A 21,763-nucleotide genomic window follows, 5' to 3' on the forward strand; every position below is an offset into this window, starting at 1 on the left:
GACAAAATTTGCAGAACATGGAGTGAAAGTAATACCACCAGAAAAGTAGCTACTGGCATCCCCCCACTCCTGCACCTGAGAGTTGTCAACAAGGAATCACGTTTGTAAACTGCTTCTAAGATTAATTAAAACTAGACCTTCACCCCTGTATTCAAAATTACATGCCATCAGCAGCAAGATAGATGTGAATTAAAAAAATGGCTCTCTGAATATTACCCACTGAAATCGTGATGTCTCTTCTGAAGCATACTGAAACCATCTAACTACAACCCTGCTGCAGAAGCAGTGTGTTTTGGAGAACTGGTTTCCCTAGATGACCAAGTTAATTCTTGTAGACAAAAGCATGAACATAAGCACACATGAAAAACCCGAACACCGTAACATGATCGAGCAGGAATTGTCAGACGGAGTTGTACAAGAGACCACTCTAATCTAATATTCTGTCTCAGTGGCCAGTAACAGATGCTTCATGGAAGGATGCAAACACCCAAGACAGAGCTGTCACTCCAAGCAATGAACAGTTTAGTCTTCCCTATTCTGTGTTGGGTTTGGGTTTTTTTTCCCAGAAAGGATATAAACTCCTCAGTTACAGACCATCATATAACTGGGTATTCCTCTCCACTTTTATTCTTGGCCTCAGTTCCCACCCTATGATAATTAGCACCTGATGAATTATCACCTGTGCAAAAGCATTTCCCTCTCATTGTTCTGAAGGGATTTCACATTTATTCACCGGGACAATCCCAAACGAACATGGGAAAACCAATCCACACAAAAGAATTCCCATCAACTTTCCTCAGCCCTCCCAAAACAGCTCCATTTCCCTACTTTTCACATTTAACTCATGTAACTTGAATTCAACAGATGGTGCTAGTGCATATACAATGGGGGAGCCATTACAGGAATTCATTGTTTCAGCCATCAGAAGTTTTTAAGATCCCGTGTAACACGCCAGTTTTCAAATCTACATTTTTCCATTAGCACAGAGGAATGAAGGCTACTTCTAGGCTGAAATTCCAGATCCACTGAGCGAGGCTACACAAATTAGCTATTAATGCTTTCATAAAGATTTTGACATTTACAATGCACTTTTTGCAAGCTAGATGGAACTGGAAAATCCAGGAGATCCTCTCAGAGGAATCTGATTTCACTTACAGAAAATCAGCTGTTATTCTCTGATACATTCTTCTCCCCAGTTTTTTCCTCATTGTTCCCAGTTCTTCTAATGTAGCTACCTACACTATGTATTAAAGTAGGCTGAAGAAACCTTTTAACAGATTTTTTCCAGCCTCTGTAATTAATATATCTAGAAAGTATTAATAGGTATTCAGACAAACTTCCACATTGAGTATTCAAACGTGCACTTTTAAGAATTGAGCAAGAATTTCCTAGAAACATCTGAGTCAAGACATTCAATCACATTGCTCACCAGTATTTTTTTATGAACTTCTACAAGTAGTATTTTCCTCTAAACTGAAACAGTATGTTTATTTAAAGAACGGATATCATGGCCAGACAACTTTAGCAGGGTGGTCCCACAGGTGCTAAGATAATACTTTGTCTACCTCAGGGACAATCAGAGGAATCAGCATAAGCACTGTATATAACATTTAAATTCAGCAACACTTAAATGTAATTTTTTTTATTACTCAGTATTATTATAATTGGAGAAAGACTAATAGCAGTATTTGTCACCTGAACTTTAGTAAAACCCTGCTTATTTATTATTTTACTGGACATGCCCTTTTTACAGACATCAAAAAGAGCAAGTAAGTGTGTGATGGCTTCAGCACCCAACACGCAGCCGTAGCTCCCAATTACTGCTGTACGGGAGCGCGCACCAAGCGAGCGTGCCTGCTGCCTTTGTGCGCAGCCTGTCTCCTCCAGGAAGCCAAGGAAGCCAAGGGGGAGGCGAGCTGAGGGCACACAATTTACAGTGCTCGCCACCAGCTGCAGACTTCTCATTCATTAGTTATTTCCAAATACTGTGGCTGAAGACAGCTGCAACCTACTCGAAACCCCAGGTCCTGCATATTCTGGAGGCTGAATGATGCGCACGACTTGTTTTTTTAACAATCCTTGGGTGGGGAAAAAAAAAAAGAAGCATTTTCTTCACAAGTAAATCACGTTTTAAAAATATATGTAAATACTACGGCAGAATATTTTTACAGAAATATATTTAATGTTTTAAATTACTGATTATAACTGCGTTTAACAATTTCACTCAAACACTGGATGGAAGACACTAAGAAAAGGACCAAGCTATAGTAACGGATAAACAATTTTCCAATAAACATGTTGTTCTAGAGAACTAATTCCTGGCATAAATATTGCTGCTGTTCTGAGGTAGCGCTGTGCTAAACAGAACCACAGAATACAAAAGCTTCCATATTTTCATGCCAGTTTTGTAAATAAAGCCAGGTACTGGATCGAGACAACCCTGAATTTCTTAGTCTGATTGTCTGAATACCCTACCAAGGCAGAGCTCGCACCGCAGCGGTGCAGGGCACAGGGACATCCATACCATAAACTTCATTTGCACTAGTGATACCCGGAGGATGCTGCCTGGCCTGCTGTCCCAGCTGTAAGCAGTGTCTCACAGCACTGCGTGATGATACCATATTCAGGATGTTCTTAAGAGTATCTCCATGCTTTCTTTAAAGGAAAAAAGAAGAAACTGCAATAATTATAATGAGATTGCTGTTGTGCTTTCATGGATCGCTACGGAGCGCAACAGACCAAACCTAAAAGCAACAGAAAGGCAATATCAAAATGAGCCCAACATCTGAAATACATTGGGATATTAGGAAACCAGGCAAGAACATAACACAAAATACCTTATGAGACTACAATTCTGAGGTACATTTGTATTTTGAATATTACATTGATTTTTGGTATCCTTTTCTCTAAAAGAATACATTAGAAGTGGAAGAGATACAGAAGACAGCAAGAATGATTAATTATGGAACTAATTCCATTCAAATAACAAGGCAGACCATGAATCTTCAGCCTGGAAAAAACATGATTGAGAGGAATAAAAAATTGAAATCTGCAAAACCAGAAAGGGAATATATGTAGGTAGGGGCTGGAGCTAGTAGAAACTGAAAACCCCAACCAGGTAAAATTGCCAGCGATTTAAAACAAAAATTTTAAGTTACTTTCAACACAAATACAGGCAGAATACTGCTAACTCCATCAGAGGTCAATAATGATAAAGAAAGAAAGAAGGCACAGAAATCTTTTAGAGATTTTTGCTGAAAGAGAATTAATTGCCTTCTGATAGGCAGTGCTTGGCTGGGCCCAGGTGTCTGTGCTGCCACAGTGACACGTTTCTAGGCTGTAAAACATTTTTTCCAAACTGTTCACTAGAAGGACAGATAAGCTGCAGTTCCGACTCCTTACTAAAGCTACAGGAGTGCATTCTCATGAAGAACAGGATGTAATTTGGACTGTTCCTTTACAACGGCACACTCTGCAGAGATTTCTCTACATAACTGTCAAAGAGAAAGATTACATCAGACAACACAGCTCATCAGCACTGGATTTACCATGGAAAGCCCCAAGATAGAGAATGCAGCAAACCACTTCATTTTAACGACAAATATCTCAAATTAAGTGCAGCCCTTCTCATTAAACAGAAAAATAAAACACAATTTATTTGTCAACGTTATACTTGAGGAAAGGAAGTACAGGGAATTAGACTATTTTGAACAATTTTCTGACCCATGAAACAATTTAGGCTGCAATAACATGTGGAAGCCCCACGATGCAGAAAAAGATAGAAAACAGTACATCTCTTCCCCAATAATATCAATACAATATTGCAGAGATTATGTATTTGTAATATTGTTTATGTTTACACAATTTAAATTTAATTATACAGTTATTATTTTACATGATTACATATAAATAAAAACATGTATTTACATACCACAATTGTTACATTTATATTGTTTGTCTTGCTTTTGGTTCCAATTAGACAACGCTGAATATAATTTCTGCCTAACCAGCCCTTCCTACACCCATTCCACTTGGGAAGCAGGGGGAGTAAGCAGCACAGCGGAGGTTTCTACCTTCCTTAACATCCAGTGTTGATCACTACTGGAAAACGCACACTGTTGTGGTCCAATCTAAAAATGTCAATAGCAGTAAGAAAAATCCACAGGAGACTGCATGAATCACCCTGCATCAGATTATAAAGCACACATATTTTGACTAGGTGACATGACTTGTTACTAGACTGGACCTTTGTACTAGCTTGGAAGACCCAGGTCAAAATCATTTTCAAAGACAAAAACCCCTTCACTCAAATTGTCACCAAAGTAACCGCCATCACTCTTCACAGCCCTGTAGCATCCAGGAACCAGCACAGACGGGAAGAATCAATGTACTCCGAGAAGCTTACAAGGGACTAATACATGCCTCACAACACCAGCAAGATAGCCAGTGTTAAACACACACCAAAGATGAAATGCCTCAACTTGCTACAAGTTGCTGCAAAGCACTGTCAAAAACCTGCAAGCATGCTTATAGATACAGATATTTAACTGAGCTACTTTCCTTTGTAAGCACTACAATGTGAAATCTACATAAATATTAAAAACTTAAGAAGTCAGCATCCTTGCTTGAAGAAAGCTAAACGAACTTCAGAAAACAAGGCTTTTTCTCCACCAGAAAGACAGCTTCCACGTTCCATACAATGCAGAAATGTAAACGATCTTGACACGTGACTAAAGTGAAATATATTTGGCAACTTCTACATCTGCATTGCAAACCCCTTCCTGACAAAAAATAGTAAAAAGAAATAAAGCAAAAATACCAACAAACGTCACTATTTCCAAGTAATAGACTGTTCATTCAAAATCCTCCAAAAATTTAATATTAAAAATTGCATTCGCTAACAAAACCTGTGGTATCTTGCATCATCAGTACTTAAGACCCGCACGTTATGGTATATACCACACAAGCTTATAGAAATGAACAGTAGGATGCAAATTTTCAAATATACAGTGATGAGAAAACTTGCTAAGGTAAGAACTTTGCTTACATATGCAATCTTTGTTTTGTCATTTAAACTAACCTATACATGCAACCTTGACCTGCCTCTTATATGTTGTGGAATTATTTGACTGGATACCAGAGGGACACCCAAGTCCACGTGACACCATGTAATTTGCCATCATACCTCTCCCTGCACAGGGACACTGGTAAAAAGCAACTGTGCTCTTGCATTTAGGACCCACATATAAACACAGTTGGAAACACTGGGAGGGGAAAAAAAAAATGTTACCTACAAGTAAAATACAGGAGTGAAAACAAAAATTTGAAGAAAAATAATCTAAGTCATGGTAAAGTTTTCTGTGCTAGAGACCACATACAGAGGCTTTGAACCAAGACCTTTCAGGACTCAGTTAACACAAATGCTGCTAAGGACAAAGAAAAAACTCTGTCTAACTTAAAGACGAGATGGACAAGAGAGCATTGTAGGAACTCTTCTCAATACACAAACCCTAACAGCATGGAAGGAAGAAGACTGGACTAGAGCCAAAGTACAAATAAACAACAGTTCTTTGCAGAGTTTAAGGAAAATATCTGTGCAGCAAGAGCTTAACTCCTGACAGCAACAAGTCCTTCTTAGGAAGAAAAACAGGCAGCTGTTGGAACAAATATTATGGTGAAAAAACCCTGAAGCCCTCTTGAAAGCTAGACAGGCAAAACATCATTACACAGCAGCATAACAATACAGAGGAGCCAAAAAACATTTCAAAGAAATATACAGATACCATTTCATAGGCAGTTTCTGCTCAAATCTCAATGTAATATGCATGAATGCAACAAACTGTTGTAAAGATTTGTTTAGAGAGACTGTGAGTCCTATACAATAAAGTAGTAATTGCAACAAACCTGGGATCTGGGTGCTTCTTTACAATTCTAATTTATAAGACCTGCTAGAAGTAGTAACAGTACTCCAGATAGCTCATAATTTACTCTATCAAGTAATATAAAACTTGAAAACATACATACAGGACAGAACGAAAACTTTTAGAACTGAACATAAAAATGATACAAGTCTGATGTCATGCCTGTAAATTCATGAAAAAAGCTTCCTGAACACAGAGTGCCATAAGACCAACTAGGCAGGTGGACACAGTTTCTGGCTTTTCAACTCAATATGGCATTAGCTTTTTAAAAGGGAGAACATACATAATATTAAGTGTTATTTTGCAGAAAACACAAAGTTGACTGGGGCAGGAAACGTATACTAGCACTTTTCCCCAAAATGATCCAGAGCTCTGTGAATACTTGTTCACAGCACAATAAAGATCAAGATCAGGTTAATCAAAGTATGTCATATTCCCAAGTCTCATAACTGAAAATCACTAGCACTACTGTCCACTTAACTGATATGCAAAAAAACATTCAAGTATTTTGGGTAGGTTTAGCTACATGGCTTTTAGTAACAGATACCTTACAGTCATCCCCATCTCCTGAAGAGTCCTGTATCTACAGGACAGCTATCAGGTGAACTACTCCCTGAAATTCCCTTTGAAAGAATGCCAAGGTTCAAATTTAAAATAAAGCCAGTCTTGTTCCATTAGCACAGATGTATGCTGCAGTGTTGTGCCGTGTCCTAGAAGTCAAAGGTCCCATGAAAGAGACTGAAGGACATGAAGATTTACAAGCACCCAGGACAGTATGAAAAAAGCCTTAGTTAGGGGATAGAAAACAGGGGAGGGAAAAAACCAGTTGACTAGAAATAAGCCCTATTTATACATACATAGGTTGTTCCATGGAATGCGCAGTTTTAGACGCATACTTGTAAAAGAAGCCAGAGGTACTAGTGAAGGGATTAAGCAAAATTCAAAGTGTGTACAGGTTATTCTACTTTCTATACCAGTAAATAACATCCCAATATGAAGAAAGGCTGATTCTGGAAGCAGGCTGAAGATTGGGAGAAAGTACCAGGGCCCTCTAAGAATCACATGAGCAAACAATCCTTTGCATTTTTATTCTAAAGTAGTACTGATGGAGGCTGAACAGTCATCTATTCAAACTCAGTAATTCAGACAAGCCTTTTTTGATAATACAAATGTCCAAGGCAAAGCAGAACACACACTTTGGGGCAAAAGTCAAGTCTGTAGCAGTCAGTATTTTCCATGCATTTCTGGATCTGACACTTCAAGGAGCCCTGGTGACCAGAGACACAGCCACAGGGTCACTTTCAGGCAGTACTCTGAGCACCAGACTGCCAATTTTGGCGCCTGAATCCTGACCACTAACGTATTTTTAAACAGGATCCACAATCCCCTGGATCTCTCAAGTCTCGTAAGTCACTGGGGCTCTCCTCAGCAGCAGGTCAATAAAAACTGACCACTCCAGACCTGTAGCCATTGTAGCATCCTTCTGCACATGGTGATTTTATAGACTAGACTGCAAACACCTACGGCAGCGTGACAGTGGAGCTTCACAAGGCTTGAGAAACAACTGCTGAATAAAGATAGGACTATGTGATCCAAAGTCAACTAGTTATCATCCACCTGCTGAGCACCAGTAGTGGTCCATACATCCACACACCTGCCTCACCTGGACACCAAAATGAAATAGCCCCGCTGAACTGAAGTCCAACAAAAAACAAGTTTAAAACAAGAGGGTTTTCTCATGCTTCTCCAAAAAGAAATGTTCTTGATTTTTTCAAAGAAACTAAGAGGTATATTTTGATCATTTTGCTAATACATAGTCAAGTCTATCACCCAGATAAGGTGTTCCAAGACTGTTACCAATAAAACGCATGATGATACTAAGCTTCTGGACTAGTAATATGGACTTTTTAGATGCCTATCACATGATAAGTTAGGTCCAAAATGGAAGAGATCCACCTATGAGAATAACAGCTCTGTCACTCAAGAATCTTTTAACACTCTTTACAGACTACAAACGAAGAGCATATCCTAGATGCCGTTATATTTCTTCAAATTGTAGGGCAAGGAATAATACTTACCGCACAGCACATAGACATCCTATCCCTTAAGGCACGCATTAAGTAATTTGACTGATTTGTATAAAACTGTATTTTTAGGTCTTTGTTTTAAGTAACATAACGAAGATCCACTACGACCTAGAACAAGATATTTAATTTCTTCATTTACAAAAATATCTACAAACCTGATTTCAATTTCTTTGTTTTCACTACACTCTACTTTCTTACAAATTGTTTCCAAAAGTGTAGTCTCTTCTGATGTTAATTGAGTGTTGTCTTCTGCTTACACTTTAGAAAGTCTTATTCTCCTGGGAAGTGATTTTTGTATACAAATCACATAAAGCTACATAGATTGTATGCTGGAGATGATTAAGAGAGGGCAGGGTTAAATTTATATCTAAAGAAAGCCACAGATGTCAGCCAAATTATTTCTATACATACTTAAATGAGCATGAATTAGCATATGCATGCCATTAGTATCTTAAAGAAATTTACTATTTTTATATTTATGCTGACTGTAGTTCTGGAACTAACATGATTGCTACACTATGATGGGTTGGACAAGGTTCAGTGACTGAATGAAATGATAAATCTTAAATATATGAAAACTTTTATCAAAATTGCTGGATTTGATAAATTAGATAGTTCCATTCTTTCAGTCATACTGTTACCCAAGATAGTACATTTGAGTTGCTTTTCCAGGCAAAACTGAGACCGAGAAAATAAATGTACAAATAAAACTTTCCTTTGGCCACACTGACTATCCCTCTTCCCTAACAAAAGGGGCACACCAAAAAACCCACCAGCCACTAAGAATGATAATTCCCAAACAACAAGCATCAAACCAAACCAAACGCCATACAACGCACATGATTTCAGAAACTACTCAGAGTAAACTAGCAACTGCTCTAATATTACTGAACAAAGATGAAGAAACTGTAGGAAAAGAACCTCTGGACTAACAGAATACACAGAAAACAGCTAATGCTTTCATAGGGGACATTTACTTTCCAAAACCAGCAGCCTTCTCCGAAGACATAAAGTAAGTAGATCAGGGCAATTTTGTTACTATGATGTAGCTGATCTTCCCCAAAAAAATTCCTCAAGTTCCATTACCTGAACTTCATAAAAGTATCTGCACGAATGAAAAGTCTCTCTCATGGAGTCATAAGCAGTAAAGAGAGAGAAAACAAAGGCCAGAAACTGCAAATTTTCGTAACAAAAGAAACTACAAGAGTGGGTCCCAGAGAATTTCTGCTTAACTGTCTAGGAAAGGGTCCAACGAGTGGAGCGGGAAGGGCATCTGCCAATAGATAACTCAAGAGTTACTGAGGTCCGTGTAAGTGTTTGAATACACAGTCATCTGTTCAATGAAATCAGGACTTTGCAAAACAACTTCTGGGAGATGAAATGGAAATGAAAATCTGAATCACATGGTGAAAATTAGTCCCAAGTATTCCTACGCAATGATGGGCTACACTGTGAGTTTAAATTTGAAGATATCTACTAAAAGCACAAATAGCGTTAAATGGTACTAAAAAAGAAAGAATGTAGAAACATCAGAAGAGATTTCAGACTCTGGATTAAACCACTCTCCATTTAGTTTTGATACTCTGTAGGTCAAATGTAAAAAAAGATAAAAAGAGGATAACGGACTGAAAATAGTTCCAAGGACTTCTACACATGAAATGGCTTCTACATGAAGATGGACTTAAAAGATAAGGACCCTCAGCTTGGAAAGGTATGCTAAAGAGAAGGTGGGGGAAGAAAAAGAAAATATGATCAAAATCTGTAAAATAAATTGTGCAGAAAATATAAACAAGTAACATTCCTCCACCCCACCCCCCCCCCCCCCCAGTTAATTAATCAGTCAGGCAAAAAGGAAGTATTTTTCTCCTCCATAGCATCTAACACTCTACAGAATTCATGATGCCATAAAGGTCAAAAGTATAAATGGGTTAAAAAAAATGAATTAGATGTGCTCATGGGCATGTAAGTGGATAATGAATGCAATAGGACAGATAAAACCACTAGCTCTGAAGTCCTTTAAATACAGATTGATCTTTCAGAGATATGCACCTCGCAGCTTCCAGTATATACCTCCCAAGTTTCTTATCCTTCCACAAGTATCTGCTACTGGCCACTAACAGGATACTGGGTTAGATGGATCTTTGCCCTGAGCCAAAAATACAACTTCTTTTAGCACAGCACCATCTGTCAGTCTTCAGTACAAAGGAAACTGGCAATATCAAAGGCAGGCCATGTAATCTAATGGTGCAAGAGGGCATACAGCATGAGCAGTGCTGTTCACTGAAAGTACTTCAAACAGAATAAATACTGAAGTTCAACACACAGTAATAAGCACAACCCTTTGTTTACACATACTGTGATCAAGCAAGCACTCTGACAGATGACAGCATTGTAGTTGTCTGCCACAATTCCAGGCATGTAATAGGGAATGCACAACATACATTTACCTGCCAGTTCAGCTCTAAGGTCATATGGAATGTCTGAAAGAACAAGGGGCAGCAAAACGATTCCTCGCTGCATTAAAATAGGCAAGACACATTTAATTTGGTTTACAGGGAGGTTCTCCATACAATGTATTTTCACACATGTAAATCCACAGATCATCTGTTAACATCAATTAAGCAACAGTGCAATGTTGGTAATGCAAATGGAAATTTATGAAGCAGTAACCTTTCTCCTTCACACGACACAGCCTTTCCCCTTGTTCCCTGCAAAGGAGTCCTCTCCCACAATGCAGGATATCCAAGTATTTATTTTCATAAAATAACAATTAAATAGTATAAAGAATGTCTCCTTGCACAAAACTGAGAAAATCAAATTATTGTGTAAAAAAAATTGGTGTTGGTATTAGTGCATACCATTTTCCTACTATCCAAAAATTAATGATTACACACAGACCAGTCCAGCTGTTACAACTGAACAAACCAGACAACAATCCCAATAGATACAGAAGTGTAGAAATCAACAGCAGTAAAAACAGGGAAGTAAGGCTGGCACATAAGTATGGTGAAGCTGCTCTCTAAAGCTGCAGAAACCAGCATCTACAATCAACATATCCTACCTTCTTACTCACATTAACCATATGCACTATGAAAAACCAGACATGAGCTGGCAACGTGTGCTCGCAGCCCAGAAAGCCAGCTGTGGGCTGCACCGAAATCAGCACGGCCAGCAGGTGGAGGGACGTGATTCCGCCTCTCCGCTCTGGTGAGACCCCCCCTCCAGAGCATCCAGCTCTGCGGTCCCCGGCAAGAGACAGACAGGGACCTGTTGGAGCGGGTCCAGAGAAGGGACACGGAGATGGTCAGGGGCTGGAGCCCCTCTGCTGTGTGGACAGGCTGAGAGAGGTGGGGTTGTCCAGCCTGGAGACGTGACAGTTCTGGGGAGACCTCACTGCAGCCTGTTAATATACAGGGGGCTTATAAGAAAGATGGAGAAACACTTTTTACCCAGGTCTGTAGTGACAGGACAAGAGGCAACAGTTCTGAATTGAGAACAGATTTAGGTTAGATATTAGGAAGAAATTCTTCCCTGTGAGGGTGGCGCGCTGGCCCAGGCTGCCCAGGGCAGCTGTGGGTGCCCCATCCCTGGCTGGGCTCAAGGCCAGGCTGGACGGGGCTGGGAGCAGCCTGGGCTGGGGGGGGGTGTCCTTGCCCGTGGCAGGGGGCTGGAGCTAGGTGATATTTGAAAAACTCTTCCAACCCAAACATACGACTATGAGCTGGTTAACAAAATATTGATAACAGAAGGGAAAAGAACAGAAACTGTTACAAATATTTAGTGTTAACCCTGTCAGCAAAATTTCAATATGGCAGATAAAGCTTAACTAGAAATCCCTTCATGTATTTACTTCAGTAGCATTTGATACAATCGCCATTCACAGTACCACTGTCTTCTCTGTGCAAAGGGCTATCGAAAAGGCAAGTTGAAGGTGCGCATGCCCAGCACTAAACTTTGCCACACTCACTTCTTCATCTAGCTGCCTCCTTCCAACACACATCTAGGCAAGCTAACACAGACTCCACACAACCTGGTATGGACACTCCTTCCAAATTTACACCTGTGCTCAACATACAAATTCTCCGAGTAACCATGCACTCTTACTAATAAAATCTGTCCAAAATTTTTGCTTCTTCTATCATGATATTAAGCTTCAAGTTCTCAAGGAAAAGACCACAGGCTCCTATTGACAGACTTCTGAGTGTATCCAGGACACTTACGCTTGCCAAAGCAATCATTAAAGACAAAACTGAAGAAGTAATCCCACAGCTTTCAGAAGAGATGAGCAGTTCATGTCTTGAGAACTACCCTGATGAACAAAAGTTTAAAAAAACTAAACAACAAACAAGGTCTAGATTTCAATGGCAAAACCTGACTGATCCTCTTGAGATTGCCATAACCCCAGAATGCAGGATGTGTGGAGGAACAGAATGTAATTTGAAGAATTTGTAACCCAGAAGTAGCAGCAGAAGCATGGAAGTAGCTTGGCAGAGCCACTGTGCTCTGTCCCAGATGTCCTGCATGACCGATTCTGGTCTCACGCACTAAGACGCACACATAAATGCTTGCTTGACCAAATCAACTACTTTATCTACAGTTAAAAGTGAAAACTACACCTGTGCCAGAAGTCTGTTGCCCTTCGTGTCCTGTGCAACCAGAAGTCAAATTGAGTAGACTGAAGTTGTAAATGCATTTACCAAGTGTGAAACTTTGGAAAGAACAATTCTATTCAAGACAATATTCATTTATCTGTTGGGTAAAACATGATCAACACCAAGCATCAATGTCATTAGCTGCATGCTACATGCCACATCCATACCCCAATAGCAGAGCATTTACTTACTCCTGGTTCTACTTGAGTTCTATCTGCAATGTCAATATGGACAATTTCAACACTCTTCCATGTGTTTGGATCTAAATTGTGCACCTGCAAGAAGAGAAAAAGGAATGATTTCCATGCTGCCACCTTACACAGTAGTGCATCTTACACAGTACATATGCATGTCGTGGATTTTTTTCTGGATTTATCAAGGCAGTGTTCTCAAAATCTGTGCTTTCGTCCTCTGCCTTTCAGTTACAGTTTAATTCACTCATTAACCAATTTTAAACCAGCACAAAGCCTTCACTTCTTGTGCATTCAGGAAACCTGGATTTAAGATTAAGCTGTATTCTTCTGTCACATTCATTAGTGCTAATGAAATCAAGCTCTAATTAGAAACATTACCTATTCAGTAATCTGCACGAGCTTTTTGATCTAGAAAGAAGCTGCACAAATTCCAAAGTGCAAATATGGCAGGTTTCAATAACCTGACTAATCTACAATAACCTGACTAATCTATAGGTACCCTAAATCATAGGGCTGCCTTTAATATGGACCAGATGAAGTGTGTGTGGTATGAAGATATATAAAGGTCTGAAGATGTAATCAGCTTCACACCTGCAGTCTGCTAGGCACACCTAAACTTATAATTATAGCAAGCAGAGCTGTCCAGGAAATACTCATCTTCTCTGTAGTACGTCTAGTGCTACAGTTCATCCAAGCACTGAAAACACTCTGACCATTATTCCTTTGTGGATGAGTTATAAATATGTTTGTCACTATAGATTAAAAAAATAAAAATCTCCTGAGACCTGTCAACCAAACCAACTGCCTAGGGAGGAAAGCAAGAGTATGGCCAGCCTGGGAAACTTACAGAAGCAGCTTCAATACATAACTCTACAGAAGCTGTACACAGATAAACTCCAACAGCCTCGGGAAACCTGTTTTCAGACAAACTTGTCAGCCCAAGTAGCACAGCATGCCTAAGGTGAGAGAACATGAAATTAAAAAGAACTTACTCAAAATCTATTTAAAGATTTGAGGGAGAATCAAGTATCTGCATTGACCTCAATATAGAAAATAAGTTTCTCTTGTTCTTACACCTTGTATAGGTAAGACAGCTTGACCACCTTAGAAAGATCTGAATAACGCTTTTCTTGTTTTACATTAAACACTGGTAGGGCTTTGCCTTTATCCAGTAATTATCCACCATTATCAGGTATAGAATGCTTTATCTGGATGACTATGTGGTGAAAGTAATACTAATGCCCGGTATACAAATCCCAACTCACGTTCTCCGATGTCCCCAAATCTGGTTTATGCCAGGTCTCAATTTTTATAAAGAAATCGTCTTTCATGTATTCATTCTGTAAGAATTAAAATCAAAAAGCATAGGGCTGATTACCTTCTCTGCTTAAAGTTTAGATAAATGGTATTCACATATTAGTCCCTACTAAGCCTTGACTAGCAACACATTTTATTTAAATTATACAAGAAATAGCCCCCTTACCCACATACAGAAATAGGTAAAACGAGATAACTAGTATCTAAATCTTAAGTATCAGCTGCAGCAGCAAGTACTAAATTAAAACCGGCCATGTTTGAGAAATCCAACTCTGACTCTGTGCATACAAATAGAAATAATACTGTCATTTACCATCCTTCTTCCTCAACCATGAAATTCTTTACCTCTATGTTCAAGTAATTTTCAAATTATTAATACTGCAGTTATGACAAAACAACTAAAATACATTTGCATGAAATTTTTAATAAATGATACTATTCTGAGAGGCAGGGTAATAGCTTATAAACATTAGATGCTACTGTATAGCACAACTTCAATCATAAAGGTCCAGCTACCTCTAAATTGCATCTCTGAAGACTAGCACAGAACATTTCTAATTTCAGAAGAAAGGTGTGCACACTGGTGTACGCTATCACAATGAGTCAAGTTAACAGTTCACAAACTCATTTGTTACTGCTTATGTTGCATCCACCTAGTGACAATCTAAATCGAGTTTCCAAGTGAGCAGATAAACCAATTTAACATTAAATTTATGAGCTTCCTAGGTCACCAAAATAAATACACAGGGAAACAGCCTTAATGATCTCTTTCCTATGCAACTTAAATAAAAAACAAAAAAACCCAACCCACTCAGCTATGATGGTCCATTTAGATTCTCAGTTAACCTGTTCTAACCTTACAGAAACAGGTTCTCAGACAGTCAGGGACTACTTGTATTTCATTGCTCTTCCTGCATTCAAGAGAATAGAAACCTCCAATTTGGCTTTTTTGTTTTTCTCTTTTTTAGCATTATATCTTACCAGGACAAACATTATGCAGCTGTAATGGTAAGTAAAGACATAAAAAGATGATGTAAAAAATGAAAGCATTTCTCTGACAAATTACAGTTCTTTCTAATTATAGCCATGTGTAGACAAATAAAGTAACAAGGAGGTCTATGCCAGGAACCCTGGCGAGGCACATATGCATATATAAAAGGTTGGAGCTAGCTTGCTAGAGTCAGAGTCAACTGCAGCAGTAATAAGAGAAAAAATATATTTAAAAAAAAAAACCAACAAAGGACTGATAGCAATTTAAATACTCACTGTCACAACTGGCCGTCGAAAACACATGCAAAGAAAATGAAAAGGAAAAACAAAGTGTTATTAGATACAATCGTTTTTGAGAAGTCTCACATCTAATGATTGCTTCACAGCATAAGAAAAATTCAAAATTACTCTAAGAGCATTTGTGTGTGTCAAGTCAGCAGAGTTCAGCAAACTCTGACTTGCTTGCCTTAGCCTCAGAAGTTCATTATAAGATACTTCAAATACTGAACAGAAACACAAAAGACATAGGGCCTACTCTTAGAACTTACTTCAATACTTAGAATTGAAAGTATTAAAACAAAGCAGTCACCTTATTCTAATGGACCATGAAGAGCTTTCAAACTGGCTCTGTTCTAGACCTTAAGAGAATCATTTCTCCCAAACCGTGTAAGACCATCCCTTGACTGAACACTGACAGCAAAACACACAGCAGGAGACCTACTTGTTCTACAGTAGGGATATGCGTTCCAAGCCTTCTCATGGAACACCAGGGAGCCTTCTGGAGCAATCATCCTTACAAAACCAGGAACTTTACTGTGAAAAACAAACATTGACAATGTTTTCAAAATTTCTGCCAGCTGAAGTTCCTCACTGATTTCTTCCACTCTAGTAAGAAAGGCACATTCTACCTAAGCACTTTAAAGGCAATGATGTACAAGTTATCCACAGTTAAACATGCAGAAACTCCAACATTGTTACTGATCACAAAATAATAAAGAAAAAAAATGGGGAAGGTAATAACAAGATAATGCAGAGTGACCTAGAAATATTTTCGGAAAAAAACTACAACAACAATGAAAGCTGTGCTTTCTTTTCTCTTCAAGAACAGCAAAGATAATTGTAGAGGGAGAGCACTGCATCAGGGATCCTGACTCCAAACTCTCTAGCAAAACTGGAGGCTGATCAGTGAGCAAGCTGTAACTTGGCTGGCCCACAACACAGATGGAAGGCCATTCAGCTATTCCAGCCACGCCTGAAGAGGAAAACTGCAGCTCACCATGAGCAGCAGAATTACCAGCTCTGGAACTGCCCTGTAGTCCAACAGAGGGCTTGTGACAGTTGCCCAAACCTGGATGCTTGGAAAAAAAGTAACAAAACCCGATACAAAGAAAATTTGGTATTACCTAGGAGAGTATTTGAGACTGGTGCCTTTAAGTCAGCAAGAAGTGTGTAAGGAACAGCCAGAGTTCAATCTGTGTAAGTGTTCCATCCTCAGTTTTCCTCCAAGGATGGTGAGTGAGTTCCTGTCCTTTTTTCTTTTAGATTTAAGGAAAAAAAGCCTACTGATGATTCCTTTTTTACGTTGCAGGAACCTTAAGTCCCACCCATCTGGGACTTTTTCTAGAATAAGCAAACACAATTCTTACAGCTCTTCCACACCAGTCACGCTGCCCACACTTCTCTCTACCCTCCAGTTCATGCACATCTGAAAGTCCCATGCCCAAAGCCAACCAAAAGGAATTACGATTCATACCTTGTGTGCAGCAATCCCACACAACACCGCCCTGCAGTGAGCTCGCCTTCCTGTTTACTTTCACAGAGCCGAGACACTAAACACTCAGATGCTTTGGAACAGTACTGCTGTACAGTATTTTTTTCCCACGTCATCGTTGTGCCTCCCCCAGGGGTAGCCAACCGTAACTGTATTCAGTTCTTCAACTTTTAATTTAGATCTTTTTTCCCCCATTTATAAACATCTGGAACACTAATCCTCACAACTTGACAACATATTACAAACCCTAATGACATGGCTACCTTTACAGTACTGCAGCCCCCTGGAGTAACATCCACTGTTAATCCCTACATGTTCAGACCCCAGGTTGGTCAGATTTCCAAATAACCCTGGTTTTACCTGCTCTGAAACGCAGGTAACTTCTGAAAATATTCTTTAACTTACTCATTCTCTCTGAGAAAAAACTACCCTACCACACCACAAGACTTTGTGTGATTCCTTACAGAGTGTTTTTAAGGAGCAGTCAGGCCATAAGAACTCTTTCTTAAATACCAGATCATATAAAAACATTCTTCCTTTATAACACAGTAACCACTCATTTTCTCTATCCTTCTATATCAACATTCCTGTCCTTCAGGCTACCCTACAAAGCATCCGTGATACTAACCCATTATTTTGGCGATATACTAAGAATTCAAATTATTCCTACTTAGAGATGCATTTGTCTATTAACAAATGGGACATTTTGCACGGTTCTCTATTACTCTATCCCACATATTTAAAATCCACTGTATTTCACATTTTCCCACTCACCAGAACATTCATGCACAATTCAGCAAATTACAGAATGTAGAAAAATACAAGTACCCCCGAACAGTAAAGAATGGAAGGCTGCCCTCACTTTTACACATTTCTCACTCAACATCAGGTGACCATGATACGTATCAGTTTTTCTCACCTCTTTAAGTGATAGATTTTGTGAGTATATTGTCCCTTCTCGCCATCCTTTTCATAAGGCTCATTTTTTAAGACTTGAATTCCTTCACCACCTCCTGTTTCATTTTTGCTAGCTTCTGCCACAGAATAAAGTTGCCCAACTTGATACTGAAAAATTAAGAGAAGTAAAATTTCTGTATTAAAGTTAGCCAAAACTTTTAATGTATAAAAAAATTAGCTCTTTCCAGTGAAAATTAGGTGTACAAAGAAAATTATCAGGAAAGTAAAATACACCATGTAAAAAATACTTAGTAAAGTATGACAAGCTACTGGCAAAATTTATATGTAGCTCACAAGTACCAGGTCTATAATCGGTTTGTTTCACATTAATGCAACACTTTGGTACAGCATAGCAAATATGCTGTTATTAATCTTTCCCATCCTAAAAGCAAAGTATATATGTTGTTCTTAATTGTATAAGAGAAATATGATTTTTATTTACAGATTTTGAAATGACTGATTTCCAGCACTCAGCCCCCCAGATTCATACTTTTAACTAGATACTGCTCTCACAGGACCCATAAAATACACACTGTAGGGGAAAAAGTGTAACACTTTCACGATAGAATGTCTGAACATATTTCTGAGGGACAATCATTTAAACATATCTCAGTGCCATTTAAATTGCAGGCTTCAGATCTTGGAAGGCGATTCCTACCAGTGCCTTTAGGAAAAGGCTTGGAGTCACTCAGTGCCTTGATCAGCTGAAAAATTCTGCTGCCGTGCAGAATTGCACAAGTAAAGGTTCTCTGCTGGCAGGCATGTGCCTCCTTTGAAATTCACTGATCTACAAGAGGTTAACTCTGCTCACTGGTGGCTTACACATCTGGTAACTTACCTGCGCAGCCTGGTGGGTGTACAGCACAGGAACCACTTGGATCCAGGCTAGTCAGATTTAAATAAGACACTAACATCCTCCCACCCATCACCCCGAAAGAAAAGCAGGTAGGATGAGGACATACCTCTTGCACTGAGCAAGGTAAAACCACTCGGCTGAAAGAAGAAAAGAGCAAATTCAACAAAATGAGTAATTATACTTCATCTGCAAGTAACAGACATAAACTGTAACAAAGACATTCAAGAAGGAAGTGCCAAAATTCCAGTTTTTGTTTTAGAAATGCTCTGTGACAGTAAGGCTGCATGGATATAATGCAACAAACCCAAGTAAAAACCAACAATAGATACATTACAAAAGGAAAAGAAAAAAAAAAAAAAGAGGGTTAAGAATGTTAGAACCTGCACAGAAGAGCCAGGAAATCTAGGATCTGCTTCCAGCTCTGCCATAACTTTGTATTGTGCTGAATTTGTTTAAACTTTGAGGTGTGAGCTTTTTTCACATGTTACACAGTAAGAAGTCCCATCTATACAATTTAAAAAGGCAAATGCATAGGCCCTCAGAGCCTACGAATTATTTTTGGCAATTACAGCTGTTATGCATTGTTTAAAAACCAACCACAGCTCATACCCCATGTAGGTGGCAGAAGCAAGTGCATTCTAGGCAAACTGTTTCGCTGTACAGTTAAAAGCAGCGTCAGGGACACAGAAGTTGATTTTTCACAGCAACAGTACGCTGCACAGACAGTATTTTCCAGTTTCACCTTACATTATAAAATGGACAGAGACGATGTAAATCACTATTATTGCAAAGCAACATCACAGAACATTGTTCCTAGTGCTTTTAAGTGATGTTACCTCCCTTAGTGACAACCTTATAGCCATTAAGATTCAATTGCAACATAATCATCCCAAAAGCATGAATATAAATTAAGCCTGCCCACTGTTCTAGAGAGGAAGAAAGTTACAGTTAGCTGATTCAACTATTGCTACCTGCTACTGTGTCTGCACTTTGTGAACAGTGAGTTTGATATGCTTTTGTTTAGGTACTGCTGTGAAAATGACTTCAGCAGCTAAAGTGCTCTGCTCAACCCCCACCCCCGGCAGAAAACGCCGCAACCTTGACAAGATAGAAATTATCATCCCTGCGGGTCAAACTCAGTCTTGCAATTTCCAAGTAACTTCTTCTTTATCCCTGACTGGACAAAGATTTTTCTATTTTAGCCTACTATATGCCTCACTGAAACAATTTTATTTAAACTGTGAAACCTTCAGAGAGAAACTGAGAAAAACATAATCAGCCTCAAATGCTGGCAAGTGTCTGGCTGAAAGCAGAGCTTGCATCCAAACACAGAACGGCCAAATGGCAATCAAAATAAAATTCCCACAAGAAGCCCTAGTGTATCTTATTTTACCTGACAGAAAAGTCCTTAAACTATTTTTAAAGCTGGCTATCAAGACCAATACAGACAGAAGACAGCTGTCTTGGCACCAGCAGATGCTGACTCAATACCTAGACAGGACACATATGTGGCTTGCAAGACAGTACAGGAGATTTTTGGGCAACTTCAGTTTTAGTCTTCAACATGACAATACGTAAAATAGGGGTATAATTAGGAAAACAGCAAACGTACAAGGGAAAGCAAGGGATTAAAGGGAAGAATTCGTAAGGAACAGGTTTTTTTGAACTTAAGAACGATGACACATTGTGATAATTCAAAAGAGCTGAGTAGCAAAGGAATCTGATGAGACCTTACCTTACAAATAAACACACAACCCACCGTTATCTTGCAGGAAATGCAAGACAGACAGACAGCTTCTCCTGTGAGGGCTGGTGTAAGCTTTTGCTAAAATGCAGGATGAGCGGGACACCTGGATCTCACACCACGCTGCCAGCTACAGCCCTGGTACCTCAGTGCTGCCCATTCGCACCTACTCTCCTGAAGTTTAGGTAAATCTTTGAAGTGTCTTTGGAAGCCCGTTTGGAACCTAACACACACATTTGCTACTATCCATCATTTTGAACATACACATCATCTTTACTGCTACAGCAGACACTACATATTACTAGACTTTGAGGTAATTTAAAGCCAAAGGGGTGGGAGGGAGGAAGGAACCAGTCGATGGCTGGCTGGCAGAAGACCTCAGGGGAAGATCTACCAAAGATCTACCAAAGGGGAAGATCTGGGAGCTTAGTGGAGCTCCCAGCACGACCAGGACAGATAACTGCAGCGTGCTGCAGGGCCGTCACCACTGCCACTCCAGCTCCTTCCCAAGCGGAATGAGGTTCCAGCCCGACAGCTCTCCAGACACAGCTCTGCCTGCGGCGCCTGCTGGGACACGTCGGCACGGCCGGCTCAGCAGAGCCTCAGCCGCGAAGGGTCGAGTCCGGGATTCATCGCGCGGGGACACGGCCCGTCCGCCCCGGGCAATACCGCCTCGCCGGGGACCGCACACTCGGGGGCCTGTAAAGCCGAACGGACCCTCGCTCGGTGCCCTGCGGCGACCGCGGCCTGAAGCCCGGGGGGAAGCGGTGCGTGGGCGCACGGCGGGGCAGGGAAACATACAGCGGCCCCGCGCCCCGGCCGGCAGCGCTCCCGGCCCCGCCGCCCCCCGAGCCCCACGGCGGCCCGGCCCGATGGGTGCGGCCCCGCCGGGCCGCCAGACACTCGGCGCCCCCCAGGGCGCCGCCCGGCAGGAGGAGCGGCCGAGGCGGCGGGCCAGGCGCTGCCGGGCCCCGCGCAGCGGAACCCAGGGAGGCCCAGCGGGGCGCGGGCCGGAACGGGCCCTGCCCCACCCAGCGGCGGCCGGGCCCAGCGGGGAGAGCCGCGGAGGGCTCCCGCCGCGCCGTGCCCCACCGTACAGCACCGGGCCGTGCCCCGGGGCCGCCCCCCCGCCACCGGCCCCGACTCACAATTCCTTGATCAGCACCATCTTCCCCTCGCAGGCCCACACTGCGCACGCGCCACCGGCACCGCCTGCCCATGCTGCACCGCGCGCTTCCGGGGAAGTCCCCGCCCCCGCAGGCCGCCGCGCCCAA

At 40.6% G+C, this 21,763-nt stretch overlaps 1 protein-coding gene across 2 annotated transcripts in view; it reads right to left on the bottom strand.

Annotated features, from left to right (window-relative positions):
- PITPNB (phosphatidylinositol transfer protein beta) overlaps nt 1-21,763 on the bottom strand; it is a 35,937-nt gene extending 14,174 nt beyond the window's left edge. For both annotated transcript variants that reach the window (XM_056338738.1, XM_056338746.1), the window contains exons 1-7: nt 21,638-21,763; nt 18,852-18,882; nt 17,852-17,997; nt 15,883-15,974; nt 15,438-15,445; nt 14,120-14,194; nt 12,852-12,935 (exon numbers count right to left, since the gene is read on the bottom strand). In XM_056338738.1, the coding sequence (XP_056194713.1) occupies nt 12,852-12,935; nt 14,120-14,194; nt 15,438-15,445; nt 15,883-15,974; nt 17,852-17,997; nt 18,852-18,882; nt 21,638-21,657 (456 nt within the window). In that variant the 5' untranslated portion in view covers nt 21,658-21,763. The remainder of the gene's footprint in view (nt 1-12,851; nt 12,936-14,119; nt 14,195-15,437; nt 15,446-15,882; nt 15,975-17,851; nt 17,998-18,851; nt 18,883-21,637) is intronic.

This window comes from Falco biarmicus, chromosome 1, assembly GCF_023638135.1.
Source record: "Falco biarmicus isolate bFalBia1 chromosome 1, bFalBia1.pri, whole genome shotgun sequence".
NCBI lineage: Eukaryota > Metazoa > Chordata > Aves > Falconiformes > Falconidae > Falco > Falco biarmicus.